Consider the following 17,471-nt stretch of genomic DNA (forward strand, 5'->3'; position numbering starts at 1 on the left):
TCACTGTGTTTCTCCAAAAGTGCAGAGGAGACCACCACAATGATTGGAGAGCACCTTTCCTATGATGGAATTGGGATTGTTCAGCCTGGAAGAGAAATTGCTTMGGGGTGGTCTGTTAGCAGCCTCCAGTACCTGAAGGGAACCCACAAGAAAGACAGAGAGGGACTTTTTAYGTGTGATGACAGGATAAGGGGGAATGGATCCAGGCTGAGAGTAGTTTTAGATTAGGTATTAGGAAAAAATTCTTGACTGTGAGGGTGGTGACGCACTGAAGCAAGTTGTCCAGAGAAGTGGATGCCTCATCCCTGGAAGTATTCAAGGCCCGATGGGACTCTGAGCAACCTGGTCTAGTGGAGGGTGTCTCTACCCGTGGTAGGGGGTTGGAACTAGAGGATCTTTAAGGTCCCTTCCAACCCAAATCATTCTAGGAATCTGTAAGATTTCAGCAAATAAATCTGGGTTCACAATGCAGTGGGTTAGTATTTCTCCACTGTAAGAGCTCACTGACCAGAAGATTGTTCCAACACATCTGTGGATCCCAGAGATAAGATCTGCATTTTAGAGTTTACATTCTGATAAATAGTAAAGTAGAAGTTAGTGTCTGCATCAAAAGTATTGGCGTTACTTGCCAAAGACCTCTTTTTGCCTCCTGTCTGGTCACAATCTCATCTGAAGCTTGTTGTAACTCAGGTTCTGCAGCCTATCCCCTCCAAGGCAGGTCAAGATAAGATCAATGGAGTCCTTCATCCTAATTGAAGAGGGCCTGCTCYCAACTATGGATTCCCAGGAGCCTGTATGTGGCTAAGCTGGAGCTGGCTGCCTGAAGGGAATGTGCTGAGCTGGCTTGCTCAGCARCAGAGTTTGTGGAGGAAGAGAAAAACAGATCCTGTCTGGAGAAGGACAAGTTCAAGGCTGGGGAAAGTAGAAGTATATYTCTAGGGGAAACAGGAGTAGAAGTTTGGGGTTTTATCTAGCTTCAGTGCACCTTACRCACTGTTTAAAATACTACAAAAGTGAGCTTCCTTTTAATAAGTGGGTTTATATCTAAGTGCTGTGCTATGTCTATTCTAATTATATCACTATGTACTGCAAATGGGAGTCTTTCTCCCGAGTCCCAGTTGGAAGCATATCTAAAGATCTTCAGATGTCATTGTCTCCTGTTCCTACAGCAGATTTGGAGTTTCATCCAAAAACGGCTGCGAAATATTAAAAGCTGGAGTTTTATAAAGAGCGTTATGAAAGCAGCAAACACAAGGATTATTTAAGAGCTTTTTGTAGAACACACAGAGGTAGTAGAATCACTGGGGTAGGGAATGGTATCCCTACTGTGTTCTAATATTTTAGTGTAATAATACAATGTTTCACTACATTTTCTTACCCATTTCTTATTTTCAAATAGCACAGCCTTAATTACTTTCTCATGTTCATTTTTACTAGTGCAACTMCAGAATTATGCACTGTAAATAAAAGGGAATTTAAGAGAGTTTTGTTTCCAAAAAAAATGAGAAATGCAACAGTCTGAAGGGTAGCAGAAAATGAGCAAGACCTGCACTCCTAAATAGAATAATATTTTGCAGCTCTATTATGCCAAGTATCTACAAAGAGGTCAGAACWCTTAACATATGTTTAGTTCATTCTTACCTCACCATTCACATATCACAGATTGGGAAATACAGAGAGGGAAGTTGACTGATAGACTAATTGATTTACCTAATGTCAGGTAGAAATTGTTGCCAGAGTCTTATTTCCTAAACCCAATATTTTGTTTCAATTACAAGATCAAAGGAAAATGCAACACGTGCTGATCAATGTTCAGATTCCACCAACTGTTTGTAGAAGATTGTAACTATGTAGAGCATTAATGTGGTACAGATTGTGCTCTCTATCCCCTGGTCATACAGCGTGCCTCTGTCTCCTTCTACTGGTTTACATTTGTTATGGATTTGCTCCTACAGGCTCAGGACTACTWTAGATTTATGCTTTTGTTCAGTTAACTGGAGTTCCTGCATTGAGTGCCACAAGTCTTGGAATTTCTCAAACCAGTTCACTCAGGAGATTATTAGGTATAAAAACACTCATTTTCCATTTACAATGGCTGCACTGCTTGTTGGTTTTCAGGAGCAGTGAGTGAGGAGTTAAAAATTCACATTTGTCCCAGCCAAAAACTGATTGAGATACAGCTCATATAATTCAAATGGTTTATGCTGGTACCATTCTGAAAAGATACTATTATTTTATATATGGATATCCATAGAAAAACCTATCCACAAAAAGCTATACTGGCATTTGGTACTTAATGGAAACCATTTCATTTGAGAGGCCTATGAATGATTATTGATTTTTCTCCATCGTTCCAGCAAGGAGAGAAAACAATCCTGAATATTTTGCCAAAGCAAAGTGACAGGCATCTTTAATATAATATATACTGCACTATAATGACACATCTCATCCGTTGTACATACTATGTAACGAATCCTGTGAAATCAGTGTTCTTTGTGGAGCAAACATGGTGTTCAAATCTTGGCCTCACTGGAATCATTATACATCCTGGGTCATGCAAAGCACCACAGCCTGACATACAGACCAGTGGAAAACCTTTGGGAGATGTCATGCAGAAGACAAAGTAAATGAAAAAATATAGGCTAGGTTCTTCTTGAAAAAATATAGGCTACTGTGAGTCTGGTGTGATTATAAAAAAGATTCTTAGAAGCTACTTGTAACAAAGGAGTTAATAAATCACTGGCAGGATAAAAATACAGACTCTAAAATCAGACTAAAAATCTGTCAAGCAGACCAGTTTGGGAGATGTTCATGTGTGTAGTACATGTGTCTGAAGGGCACCTTGGGCCTTTTGGAATAGGCATTTTGGTTCTGTGAGGCTCGTTTTTTGGCAGTGTAATTTAATGAGTTTGCAATCTAATTTCTTTGCAGTGTAATCTAATGAATCTGCAATCCCATGTATGGGCAGACCAGCAAGTTGCCAGAAGAGGGTGTAGCAGGGATAAACTCAAACACAAGCATCCATCTGCGTGCCAGTATCACTGATGTGGCAAAAGAAGGACGAGTACCCAGTGTTTCCTCTGATAAATCAGAAGATAAACATTCCTAAAAGGACAGTGATAGGCAGCTGCCTGGCTTGATGCCCTGTTTATGGGAATTTGTGTGTCTGCCTGAATTCTGCCAAGACCAGATGTATGCAGGGATAGAGATTTTACAGTGATTTATTAYGATGCAGATGGTGAATTCAGAAAGAAAGACCAAGGTATCCATTTGGCTGCCAGGTTGGTTTTTCCTACCTGGTAGACGGTGTAAGACGGGGAAGAGAGTCTTGAGGTTAACCCACATTTTCAGCAACTAAAAATCCTATACCACAGTGGAAATGTAGCCTCCAGAATTTTCCATGTTCTGTTGCACTTTGCTGAACTTACGAGCACCGTATGTGGCAGCCTAAGCCCAAGTGAACTTAGACTCACCTTTCAGTTAAAATGCTCTGGAAATGCCTTTTTTCCTGCACTCAGATTAAATTAGAATGGCTTTAAACCTACTAAATACAGACTTCTCCCTTTTGAAAACATAAGGTTTCTAATCAAAATACGGATGCAAAAGTACATGGAAAGAGGAAAACTGAGAGGGAGGAAAAATAATATAATTCAATAATACTAGCTTAAACCCKCTAATTAAAGGTTTTTTAACATAACAGATAGGGAGGATGAGATCTACACTGAGATAGTGATAGTTGGTACAGATGAAAAGAACTTGTGTTCATGCCAGYTAGATTAAATTACAGGATGTGGTGAAGTACTGGGTGCCTTATCTGGTTACTTTACATACAAAGTTTTATTTGCTGAATGTATGTGTGTATATACATATATATATTAGGTTAAATGCATTTATATGTGGAAACTGTAGAAATACACTGAAAGCAATCTACCATGTGTAGAGTATTTGTTCTGATATTTCTCCAAGATTACATTTCTTCAATTAATATGTAAAGCCATATTTTTTTTACATCTGTGTCTCTTTTACTAAATTGTGGAAGTAAATTGTATTATAAATGGARGTTTATTTTTAAATACATTAGCATTCCACCAGTCTCACTTGTTAGCTTCTGTTAAATTCAAGAGAATCATATATTTTATACTCAATTTTAGCAGAAAGCCTAAGACAACTGTGGGAGTAAAATAAAAATAAACTTAGGACCACAATTGTACTTGTCATTTTAAAGTGTTTTTTAATATTTATTTATCTGCACATGCCCTCTGAAGAAGCAGGATAGAAGTCTTTGGCCTAACCCAGAATGGTCATTGTTATGTTTCTTACATACTGTGCAACAGCAGGATGTGGGATTATTAGGTATGAAAGCACTCATTTTCTATTTACAATGGCTGCAGTGCTTGTTGGTTTTCAAGAGCAGGGAATGCAAATGTTGGGAAAACACTGCCAGATATGGAGATGCCACTGGCCTGTGCCATCACACAGTCCTGCAAGGCAGGAGTGTYTGTCCCTCACATCTGCTGAACAGGCCACAAAGTCCTGCCTGGCTGAGCTGTGCCAGAAAGAAACATAAAAGAGGATTTCTGTCATCTCTGCAGGAAGACTGRTGACCAAAAAAAGAAAAGTTTAGTATGGGATGCAACTGGACTGATTTCATTAGCTAAATCTACCTTTTACTGCTATTTTTCATTGTCGCTGCGACGGTGCTGCCTAGAAATCTGAGACTCACGGTGCTACAAGTTGGAAATAATCCTAAGAAGATTCTCTCAGAAACCTGAAACAATGCGAAAAAGATGAAGGSAGCAGGAGGAAAAACCCTTTAATACACAGAGGACAATGCTAGTGTTGGATAATTTCTGGCAGACACATGCAGGACATTRTGCCAGGATAATGAGAGCCAGAAACAGCTACAACTGCAGTAGGAAGAGGTACATGGTCCCTCTGTGCTCTGTGGTACAGGGAAAGGGGCACAACGGGGCAGCTCACTTAACTTTCCAGCAATTCCACAAATAAGAACAACTTTTTGTGTCATATGTGGTCACTTATATGCGTGCAAAGTGAGGATAAAGTAGCATTTCTGTGCTGATGGAAATATTCACACAAAAAGATCAGGACCTTGATATTTTATGAATCATTAATTTTGCCAGTGGTGGGTTTTACCGTAAGTTGACTCTCCCAAAGCAGCTGGGACTTAGAACCTTAACTAGGAATTTATTTAAAGGAAGGAGTAATTTCAGCTGCAAAGTAACAGTCAGTCTAACAGTGGGCAACTGAACCTATACAATTTGGTAAATAGGCTGAGCTACTATTTCTGAGCCACTACATGAAAAACTCCCATCAGGTCTCAATTGCTGTGGATTTCGTTGGGCTTTACTGCTCTTCTGCAACCCACACGTCCTTTGGCTTCAGAGAACATTTTCAATGTTTCATAACCTTTAAATCCCAAGCAACCTAGGAGAGCTTGCCTGTGCTTGTTTTATTTATGCTGCTGATGGACTTTTCCAAGTGATGAAAAATATTCAGCTTCACTGCCATGCTGAAGAATCATAATCATACAATTGTTTAGAAAGGAATCCTTAGGGAAGTTCATCAAGTTAASCCAGCRCTACCAWGCCCACCACTAAACARTATCTCWAAGTRCCACATCTACATTTCCTTTTAAATACCTCCAGGGATGGTGACTTCACCACTTCTCTGGGCAGCCTGTTCCAAAACTTAACCACCGTTTCTTCACCACAGTGAAGAAATTTTTCCAGATACCCAATCTGAACCTTTCCTGGCACAAGCATCCTGGCATCCAGTGAAGGATGGAGAYTCTCCTTAGCCCTCCATTTGTTGYKAATGTATTTACAGAAGGATTTTTTTATTGTCTGGCAGTAGCCAGGTTAAGTTCTAGCTGGGCTTTGGCCCTTCTAATTTTSTCCCTCCATAGCTTCATGATATTCTTGTCCTTYTGAGTTRCCTGYCCCTTYTTCCAGAGGCCATAAACTCTCCTTTTTTCCCTGAGTTCCAGCCCACACTATGTTCTGCTGCACACTCCAGGAACCTTGTCAACTGTTTACTCTCTGCTGTATTTCYAGCAGAGATCTGGTAAGGAGAAGTCCCCCACAAGAACAAGGATCAGCAATTGTGAAATCCCAGCTGCTTCCATAGTCTGCTATCTGCCTCTTCACCTTGGATGGATGATCTTTAACAGATTCCCTACCAGGATATCTGACTTTCAGCCTTTCCCCTCTCATATTTGCCCATAAAGACAGAACCCTTCTGTCACCATCAAATTCTAGACAATCAAAACACTCCTTAACATATATGACTACCCCCAAAAGTGGTCAGGGTGTTAAGTAGAGACTGTCAGGCTTGGGTAGCCTGTTGAAGGTTGACAAGAGTGGAAAGAGCCATTGGTCTGGGAACCCCAATTCATACATTCTGCACAGGCTATTTTTACTGCCAGGCATAATAGAAGAGGGAGATTCCAGGTGCCTTCACATGGTTCTGCACCTCAGCTCTTTCTGCACAGCCCCAGACATGCAGATGGTGACAGAAAGTTTAACTAAGATTGCAGAGGCACAGGGGAATACAGAGGRGGAGATCTCTTGGAAAGAGAGAAAATTATTGTTTGAAGAAGAAAATCTGTCCCAGAGGCTGTAGTTGTACTAAGCTAAACAGCAATGGGCTCATCCTTTGGTTCAGAGATGGATTGATAAAATGTGTGACGATACTGTTAAATTGAGCTGGTCTCCAAAGCAGGGCTGCCATATTCCCTATTTGAAGCAATTCCTGCTCATGCTACAGTTTTGAATCTCATCAGCAAGGTATTGGGTCAGTTGGCCTAAATCAACTATTTAGGAATGTAACACTGAAGAATACTATTGGGAAGAGATGTCCTGCTGTGATCCCCTTTCCCATGGGCTCCTGCAAAAGTTCCCTGCCAATTGCCTGGATACTCTTGCAGCCATTATGCAACACTAATCCACTTCCAGCGTCCTTCCTGGAACAAGGCTGTGCAACTCCAAGGGCAGGCTGTGCTGTGGGAAGTAGGTTCTCCCAAACAGGCCAGCAAGTAATGGCAGCATTTCACAGCCAAGGCTAGAACTGGCCAGAGCACCAAGTTGCCAAATAGCTCTGGCCCAGATCCACAGAAATCGCATCTGCTCTTTCCTCTGGGCTGAACCTGCACTGCCAGAGGCAGTTCCACAGCTCTGCACTGCTCTCCAAGGGATACAGCTCTTGGCTCCTGTCTGAGTCAACAGCTGCTTTTGCCCAATGTACTGTGACTTGGTTTGCTACTGCAAAATATCCTGCCTGCACAAAGGCTTTAAATACATGCTAGACATACAGGCTGTGGTCTGAATATTCTTTGAGGAGTGGGCAGTTCTGCTCAGAGTGCAKGCTACTGAAAATTTGACAGTAATAGCATAACGAGCAAGAAAAATGCAGGATAAATAAGAGGTGGGGGGAAGCAGTAAATCAATGTATTTTCCTGGCATTTTGTCAATACCAACTTTAGACAAYTTCATTACAGTGATGAATATGCAGGCCACAAGCTTCTAACAAATCAGTCAGCTTAGCCAAACAATCCCCATTTACTATCAAATCTATTTAATGGGAATAATTTAGGGAAGATCAGCTGAACTGTATTGACAAGCTGTATCTCCTGTCTCTGAAGRTATCACTGGAGAACAGATGTCTTTCTTTCTCTGTGTAATTCCCCATCTTCCTTCTGTGTACCAATTCCATGATGTCTCTAACAGAATCAGTGGTTGYGAAGAGGTGAAAGCATGGTATTGTAGCTACCCACACAGAGTTACAACTTGCCTTATATTGCTTAAAATTCAGTCCAAGTCATGCCTAAGGTGTAAATTACCTTTTTTTTTTTTGTGATGAAAATTATATATTCTATGCAAATACTGTCTACAGGCACAGAAACTTTGGAGGGCTGTAATCTCCACCAATCTTGTGCAAATGGTGAAATTCAAAATAACTATACTGGTGTGAAACAGAAAATCCAAACCTGATAGTTGGGGATTTGGGCAACACCTGTTTAAAAAAAAAAAAAAAAAGAAAAAAGCACAAATCCAAAAAAACATGTAACATGTCCCTGTATTCTGGCTGCAATCATGCCAGTAAACAGATTTTTTTTTCTTCCATGAGCACAGGGATGGTTGGCACAGGAAACAAGCAMTAGCTGCCAGGCAGTTCTACTTGTTAAATATAGTCATTCCAAATTGGGTAGCACATTCCATTTCCTGGCCCTAGGCGAGGCAGGGGTTTTCCAGAGCGCTCCTCAGTGCTGCGTCAGAGAGCATTTGGCCTGTGCATTACATCTCAGATGCATTATGATTTTATTTAGAACACACTTTAGCTCTGCAGGCTGCAGAGGCAAAGTGCCAGTCTTCAGCAAGAGGGGGAAGGRCTATAAATAGAGCAGGCTGGGTTGCCAAAGGCAGCTTTTGGTCTGCCTAATTTTCTGGTTTAGCCTGAGAGAAGCAGAAACCCACTCTGCTGAGGAGATACTGAACAGTACAGGCAGAAGCCACAGCTCTTCTCTCCAGCCAATAATTGTCTTTCCTTCTCTGGGTACACAGATACAGCTACTTACCATAATGAACAAGGACACCACCTTCCATCTGTGCTTTCCTCCAGCTCTCAGTTTTTTGCAAGCTCTTGATATGCAAACTGCCATGTGTTTTCATGAACAAGGGGAACACATCCTTTCATTTCCAAAACAAGAAATAAAATGAATCCCAAAATTAAGAGCACAGAGGTAACACATATTTCATATTTTCGAGGCCAATGGAGCTGTAAGAGTTGTTAATAGTTGTTGTTCTAAGTTGCATCCACAAAGGAGATCTCCCTGGTGTTGTTTGAATGAAGAAGGGACATTTTTGGTTCAGGACAAGTACATAAAAATAGCACCTAGAGGCCATTCCTGTGCTCAGATTTTTGTTTTCCCTCACCTGTACCTACACTGAGARCTTTTTCTTCTCTTACTCTGTACATGACTCAAGAGTAATTGTTAAAGAGAGAAACCATATTTCCACCATGTTCCACTGCCTTTCACACCTTTTAGTGAGAATATTTTATTTACAGCACAAAGCTAATGGAAGCTWTCTTTGAACAGTGCATTTTAAACTCAAAACTCTTGAATTTTTTGAACTTCACACCCCCAAAACAAGCTGCAGCCAAGAGTGCAGAGCAATGGTTCCCCCTATTCCCTCCTGCTGGAATACACCCTAAGAGGGACACTGAAAATAATTTCAAAATATGCTCTCAGCATTACGCCATGCMCAAAAGCAGATGGCATTACTTGGGTCAAAAAAATCATACATTAAATATTAAACTTGAAAGCAAACCATCAAATCTTAGGGAAGACAGCTGATCTCATAAATCTTTGTCTTCCACAAAATATTTAGCCTGTGTTCCCTGTGTTTTCATCCCTGCTGATCCTTGCTAAATCTGAGATACAAGAATCCAAGTTTGTAGGAAAATTAGAGCAGAGTATCGGTGACCTACAAAAACCATGGATTTCCACAGACACACTGCATTTATGGTCTGCTGCAATGTTCCTCCTGCTCACCCTCTGCTATGCAGGCATGAAGGATTCATCCATTGCACGAAGTTTAGGGCTAAATAGCCTGTAAGCCTTTTCTATCCTTGGGTGCCTCTTTTTTCTCAGCTGGTTTAATCAATGAAGATACCCAGGAGTTAGTAAGGACAATTTTATCACGYTTGTATTTAGCTGGAATCTTAAATGAGAGAGAACATCTGAAGTCACTCTGCCAAAGCTTGTCCCCAAAACAGCACTGACTGACAATATACAGGCTAATCTGCATCCCATTTCTCTTCTTGTGATTTAGTTAAACAGTATCATTTTTCTGACTCAAGCTGTTATTTGGAGGGGAAACATTTCTAGATTTTGGGAAGCTGTAATTCCTTACTGATGCTGTGAGAGAAGTGTATCAAGATCCAGTTTCAAACCATCAGCACATTCAGACCTATCAGACCTGCCTTACCCTCTAGCACATGGTTTGCTGCAACAGAGAACTCATTGATCCCCAGCAAACTGGAGAGACAGAATTTGTCAGGTATCATTTCCTCATTCTGAAATCTGAAAAAAGTTKCTCTGCAAATGGCCACAAAGGGCTTTTCTGTTGTTAACATGGACAAAGCCAACATTTTCCCATCACAATCTGGCTTCAGAAATAATTACTTTTATCTGAAACTTGCACATTCAAGTTAGCTGAAAGCTAATACCAGACAAAGAAGTGACAAATTAAATAATTAGATCAYCATACCTCCAAAACCAGCTGTGCCTCATAAGAACTAGCAGCAGCACACAGTGGTAAAATTAGAAAAGAAACACACTGSAGAGAGAGAACAGGGAGTTACAAAGAGAAGTTCAAGTGAAACTATAGTTACAAASCTTCTCTGTCACACTTAAGTTTTTAAGWAATACTGAATCCATTAAAAAGAMRAAAGACATTACTTTTGATACCTTATAAATGTTTTCTCAATGGAGGTAACTTTTAGCAACTTTTGCTGTAAAATGAGGGAAGTTTTGTCTAACTACTGCCCACTGTTCTTGTAAAACTATAAAAATACATTACTTCTCCAAATCTCTGGATATTTGAATAATATATTTTGTTCATATTAAGAAAACACTACATATAATTTTATTTGTAGAATATCAAGTTGAAAACATATAAAAACAACAAAACATATAAACTTGTTAGGAAACCAAACTAAAGTAATAAACCAGTGCATTTGGCTCCATAGTTTAATTTCAATATGATCTTCAGTAAAAACCTTACTCTATTAAACCTGAATATTGTTATCATTCCTCTACTGTATTAAAGAATCCTAAGTCACTTTAACAAACATTCTAATTAATACATCCAATAGCACAAGGAATTTCTGTAGTTGTTSCCATGAAAGTGCACATGGACAATACTATATATGCAAAAGCCAAACCATTTAACAAGTGTGAAGAGATTTGCACTATGAATAAACTGAACACAAGGGAACTCTGAAATTACAGAGCTGTGCTAACACAAAGGCACAGTGTAGATTTTATTTTAAGTGTAAATTCACATTTCTAGAAGGGCTTTTGTGCACAGGCAACTTCAAGTCATCACAGCACAATCAGCCAAACAACTCTAATTGCACATATCTGAACTTTCAATAGAAAGATCTGGCTTCTATTTCTTTAATCCAGTTTTAATATGGAAGAAATTAAATTAGAAACAGAAGGGKTCCCCCTTCCATATTTACAGACTGCAAACTATATTGCTTTCACATCAGAAATTCTAGCTTTCTTGTCAAATTTTGTTAAGCTTTGTAACTATCAGCACCCTCACAGTTTGGTCAAAGGCTCCACAAACACAAAGTCCCTTTTTGTCAGGGCTCCAGTCCAGGCTGGAGATGGGCTGTGTTGACAGAGTCACGTTCTGCAAGAGATTAACAGACCCTGCCACCCCCATCTCAGATCCTTCAGAGTCCTTCTTGGAGCGCTGGGCTGGGTACTCGCTGCCAAAGAGAAAAGTAAAACAAAAACAAGAGCTTAGAATTTATTGATACGAATACATCATCATCCTCTTTATCTCCTGCTCTATACATAAGGCAAATAAATTTCTTAAAAGTAACGATTAATCATATCCAGGTCTATCTACACTGCATACTCTAGTAGACATTTCATAAAAGAAAAAAGGAGGCAGGAAATAATGAATCCTGACACTTCTCTCCTGTAACTCTTCATTTTTTAACTGGTTGGCTTTTGCCACAGGCAGAAAAATTTCATCACAACTATGCTTCTGAAACTTAATGCACCTACTTGCATTTAGGACWATTAAATTATTTTTCCAAATAACATAAGAACAAGTAAATGTAACAATCATTAAAAGTGAAGAGTTTTAGTATTCCTCTCAAATGTAACTGCTACCATATGAGACTTTTAAGAAATGCATTTTTTTTTCTATTTATCACCTCGTTAACCAAGGATATAGTTGGATTTTCATTACATTAAGGACAAAATTCACCTATGCTGTCACATTCTCTTAGGGATTAATTCAACTAATTCACAGAGTACAGATCAAGTACTGACATGGAAATCACCTTTTCTACTGCATTTGTAAGCAATAATTTTAACCAGATATTCTGAGGTTTGAAGCAGGACCCCACTGATCCTTTTCAGAAAGATTCTTTCTTAAAACATTAAATGGTTAGTTTTTCACTCCCATCACTTACTATTTCCAGAGATGAAGGCTCCCAGATCCTCCACTTGTCATAAATATATCTCTGTTCTGTGGCAGGTGCCGAACCTGCCAAATGGTAGATTTTTGTGCCTAATTAAAAACAAAAAAAAAATCAGCATTGTATAGAAGTCATTTAACTTCACAGAAGTTAAAACAGAGAATCTTAAAACAGAGATCACTTGTATCAAGAGAGCCCAGCCTTTCCAGGATGGATGGTTAATTTCACTGTATGATATCTTTTAAAATCATTACTGTAAGGGAATAATATACTACAAACACTGTGCAAACCCAACAAACAGYCAACAATTCAAACCTCAGCCAGGGCACAGCAAGATATAGGAAGAGAAGGGAAAAACCCCAACACGTGTCCCCTGACTTAATGCATATCTGTCTGCAATTGTCCACAAGRAAAAGCTTAAATGCACTAAATGAACAAGAAAATATATTTTTACACTTTGATTATTAAAACCACTAATTCAGTAAAAAAAGTCTTTGATTCAGAATAAAGTACCTCCAACRCCTTACCTGCTTTGAATGCTAATATGGAAAATACTAAGAGATACTAAGTTGAAACTCAGCTTKTTCTAAAAAAAAGGCAGTCCTAAAGAACTTCACTGCAAAAGTGCCTTTTCTCAAAATCACCAGATTTTTTTCACTGAATAAAAAACAAAACCCAAACCAAACCAAACCAAACAAACAAAAAAAAACCCCACAACAACAAAAAAAACCCACAAAACAAAAAAAAAAACACCCAAACAAACAAACAAACAAAAAACCCCACGTTTTATAAAGTAACCTGGGCATTTATTACCTATTTGTACTATACCTGTAGTATTTTGACAGCATGAATTTAGAAAGTTAGTCTCTCACTAAGAAATTCTCAGTCACCCCATACCTTCTCTGAAACAGAAGCAAAACCTTTGGTTGGATGCTGAGTTCTCATATCAAAAACATGGAATTTTCCCTCAAGYGATGTGGCCACCAGCTTATTCATGTTTATATCTTTTCTATCAAACTCCACACTGCAAACCTGAAAACAGAACAAGATACATTCAGTCTTGTAATTTAGCCACAGTTAAAAAATGGGTGTTTTGTGATTTGTAAATATGTATTAAACATGAGTTATTCCTACAACATCACCAATTTGGAAATAAACAAGTTCATCTGAAAACATGAACTCACTGAAAAATACCCCATCCTGTCCTGATCAAGAATGTGAGAGGTACAATTTACTGAACTTAAAGAAAATTAATCCTTGGTATAATCTCAGCAGAAATGTCTTCTGGGTAAGTCTCACACAGATAGAGTTCTTTTAATTTTTCCATCCTGCATGGGAGCTGGGATGAAAATACTTTTATCATTTCCTTACCCCATTCTTAATGTTGGTTTCCCATCGCAGTGACATGGTTTTTAAGTCAAACAATTTAATGTCCCCATTGTCATATCCAGCACATACAACACGTTCCTCTTGATTGTAAGCATTGCCTGGACACAGAGAGAGAATTAATCAGAAAACATAAAACCTCTTTAGCCTCTAAATTTCAGAAGTCCCAGGCCTGCAGTGTAACTTATATTTATACAACAACAGCAGAAAGTTACGGTTGGGATATTAAGATTTGGTGAACCAGATGGTTTTGAAACCTGAAGAGTATAGAAAAATCTTGTGTAAGACACAAGCAGTTTGTTTTCTCCAAAGAAAAATGCAGAGCTCACGCCAAGCACTGTTGTTTTATTTAATTTGCACCTAAGCTTCAAGGGTCTTCTCTTAAATTAASACCTTAATGCTTGGTAGTTGGAACTACACTACAACAGTGATGGGTTGCCATGGCAAYATTTACACTCCTTCAGGACCACACAGCTGGATATAATGTTTTAACATTGCTAGGCACAAAAAAAAGCTTGCACAGCTTTTCTGTGAAACCACAGAATCATCAAATCATTTAGGTTGGAAAAGACCTTCAAGRTGATTRAGTCCAACTACAAATGGTGATTAAAAGTGATTAGAGAGTGAGTCCAAAACCCATCTATTGCAAACCCACAAAACTGGCTTATTCTGAAGAAAAATAAATTTAACAGTGTAGAAAAGCAAAGCCTGCTACTTATACATTCATACAAAATAAAGTATTCCATAACATCCTGAAATACACTGATAATCATCAAAGCACAATCGTATTTGAGGGAAGAATGGTCATAATCTGAGCAAATACCAAATGCCACAGTCCAGCAGTCTCTTTTGCTCTCYCCCTGTACAGGTTCCATATTAGCCACAGGAGTGTCTTTCTGCCTYGGGTCCCACACCTTCACAGTTCCTGGGAAAGACAGACAACAGATTTWGTGTTAGGAATACACTGTCATGTTGCATTCATCTTCCCAGGAAAGCCCTTTGCTTTTCATCCTGCTCATTCAAAAGACATGATCAACTCTTTCAATTCTARAAAACCTGACTGTGTTTAGTGCATGTAAGAAAGAACCACAAAACCAAACACAAATAGAGTGCAAGGAATTTGTTAAGGATATATTTTTTTCTAGCTGGTATTTTGAATTTATTCTGCTTTGCATTCCTTCTGTCTCATGCCCAGTAACAACAGTATCTTTTGCTCATCTGTGGCTTCTAGAAGAATGAAAGAAAATCAGTCCCAAGCAAGATTCAAAAGACAAAGAACTAGTTGYAAAGTGTACACAAAGTGTACCTACAAAGTGTACAAAGAACTAGTTGCAACAGCTTGTAACTAGTTCRGATGGCAGACTGTGCCCTGCCATCRAAAGCTYRTAGAYTCAGAGGAACTGGAAAGAYTTGCAGGGTTCACTAACTCACCATCTCGACTGCCAGTCACAATTTCTGGTGCACCTTCCCCAATTCCTAAGCCACCTACACCATCTATACTGTTTATGATTTCCTTATGACCTTTCACAGAATACACTGGTATTTCAGGAGCTTCTAAATTCCTAGGCAAAAAAAAAAAAAAAAAAAAAACAGAAAACATGGCATATTTCCTTGACACTCAAGATTTGTATAAAAATGAATGGAAACTTGAGCACAAATCATAAATGCTCAGATTAACAGTGAGAACAAATATGGATATCACCCTAAGAAATATGAGTCTTTGTTTGATTTCTTCTTTGGCTGCTGTTTTGGACTGGTCCAAAAGGCTTTGCTCGATTCTGAACCTCCCTCTCCATAAAGGCAGTTGTGGGATTCACTACAGCAACCGTTCAGATTCAGTTTTTATGCTGGGCTCAAGAATGAATCACACTACAGATCAAAATATTCCAACTAGCTTTACTTCAAGTAGTCTATAAAACAACTTGATTCCCACCTAGCTCTGACTACTGCTCTTCAGCTTCAGCTGAATACTGCATGCAGCCATGAGCTTCATCGTTCTTTCCCACTGATTCCCATTCTTTGAGAATTCTTCAGAATTCTATTTTACATTTCAACTAGTGACTGTTCCATATCATTCTTGCTCCTCCAACAAGAACCAGTAGTTCCTCAACACAAAGAAATGTAATAATACTGATAATAAACAATCCCTTTTTGACACTACTACTTTATTTGATAACCAATTTACCTAGGAATTCATTACACAAATAATTCAGGAATCTGAAGGAAACATTTGAAACGTCAAGATTAAAAATACATATTTAATCTAGACATGAACTTTAGGTTGAACATAACCTCTTGTTTGTATTCATGCATCCCTTCAAAAGCCTCTTTTCAGAGGATGACTTCACAAACCTTTAACAGGTTTTTGTTGCTGCACACAGAGGATGGGAGTGAAGCAGCACTGAATTAAATACTGTGCAGAATTCATGTTTTTTCTAAAAAAGAGGCATGGTCCAAATACAGTAGCCAGCAAAGCTCACTCTAGGTCCCAACCATGGGCAGCATGGGGAGCATTTCATGCAAAAGCCACGTACAAAAAATTCTGTTCAGACAGACACAGAACAACATCAAGTGAAAAAACTTCCAGAGAATACTTTTACTTACCATATATTAAGGTTTCCATCAAAATCTCCTGTAGCTAAGTATCTTTGCTGCAGAGAYGTAGCACCAAAAGTTCCACATTTTATAGGTTTGGGCTTTTCGATCTTTTAAGGAAAGGAAAAGTCTGTGTCAGGACATGGAAAAGGCAGAAAGACCCACAAACCATGCAGTTCTTAGGAATGCACAGGGGCAGGTGTCAAGGAAACACACACTTGGTGCAAAATACTATCAAAAYGCTATCAAAGGCAAGCTACACTTGAGTTTAGTCCTTGTACACCAAAAAGCAGAGCGTCCAGTTTTCTGGGCTTAAAGAAAAAACACTTTTGTTTGCTTGTGGCCTAGTGGGGCTTAACTCCCCTGAGGCACTGCTGCCCCTCAGAAAAAACACTCAAAGGACAATATGGGGGAAAAAACAAACAAACAAGCAAATAATCAACCAACCAAAGAGCCCGTAAAAAAAAAAGAATCAAAAACCAAGCGACCAAACAAACAAAAACACAAACAAGCAAACAAACAAAAACCCACCCAAAAAAAACCCCAGACGCAACCAGAAACCTGAAACCTATAACGCAACCCATGAAAACAACGCACAAAACACGGCAGTAAACAGAATCACAGACTCAGTTAGGTTGGAAAAAAACCCCTGCGATCATCGACTCCAACCTGTGACCGGACACAATGTCAACCATGCCACATCCAGGGATGTATCTTCCTTAAACACCTCCAGGGACAGCRACTCCAACACCACCAGTGTCTACTCACACCTTCCGTGAGGAAATTCTTTCTAATGTCCAACCTAAAACTCCCCTGGTGCAGATTAAATCTGTGTCTGCTTGTTCTGTCACTGGTCTCCTGGGAGAAGAGACCGACTCCCGCCTGGCTTCGACCTCCTTTCATGGAGCTGAAGAGACTGATAAGGTCACCCCTTATCAAGAACCGACAGGCTATCCGGAATCAGCGCATTTAACAGGCAAATCGGTTTTTATCGTGGCTCACCTCCCTCAGCAGCTGCAGGCGGGCTCCGTGCAGCTCGTAGAGCTGGATGAGGCCGGTGCCGCGGGCGGCGCTGCCCAGGCACAGCAGCCGGGCGCTGCGGGGCACCCACTTGCAGTCGAACACCGTGTAGCTCAGCCCCTGCTGGACGTGCGACACCACCTGCGGCCGCTCCAGCCCCGAACCCACCGACATSCCGATCCCGCCCCGCTCCRGCCCCGGCGGATGCGGACGGAGCTCCGGCCGCC

General features: G+C 39.7%; 1 protein-coding gene across 1 annotated transcript; it reads right to left on the reverse strand.

The window, feature by feature from the left end:
- Positions 1-10,487: 10,487 nt before the first annotated feature.
- DNAAF10 (dynein axonemal assembly factor 10) lies at positions 10,488-17,460 on the reverse strand. The gene is made up of 8 exons (XM_057383193.1): positions 17,227-17,460; positions 16,234-16,334; positions 15,061-15,191; positions 14,453-14,554; positions 13,615-13,730; positions 13,141-13,275; positions 12,238-12,335; positions 10,488-11,520 (listed from the first exon to the last, which is right to left on the reverse strand). Exons 1-8 carry the CDS (start codon positions 17,416-17,418, stop codon positions 11,313-11,315), a joined length of 1,083 nt encoding a protein of 360 aa, XP_057239176.1. The 5' UTR covers positions 17,419-17,460; the 3' UTR covers positions 10,488-11,312.
- Between the last annotated feature and the right edge of the window lie 11 nt (positions 17,461-17,471).

This window comes from Malurus melanocephalus, unplaced genomic scaffold (assembly GCF_030028575.1).
Source record: "Malurus melanocephalus ecotype Western Australia unplaced genomic scaffold, MMel_1.1 scaffold_615, whole genome shotgun sequence".
Taxonomy (NCBI): Eukaryota; Metazoa; Chordata; class Aves; order Passeriformes; family Maluridae; genus Malurus; species Malurus melanocephalus.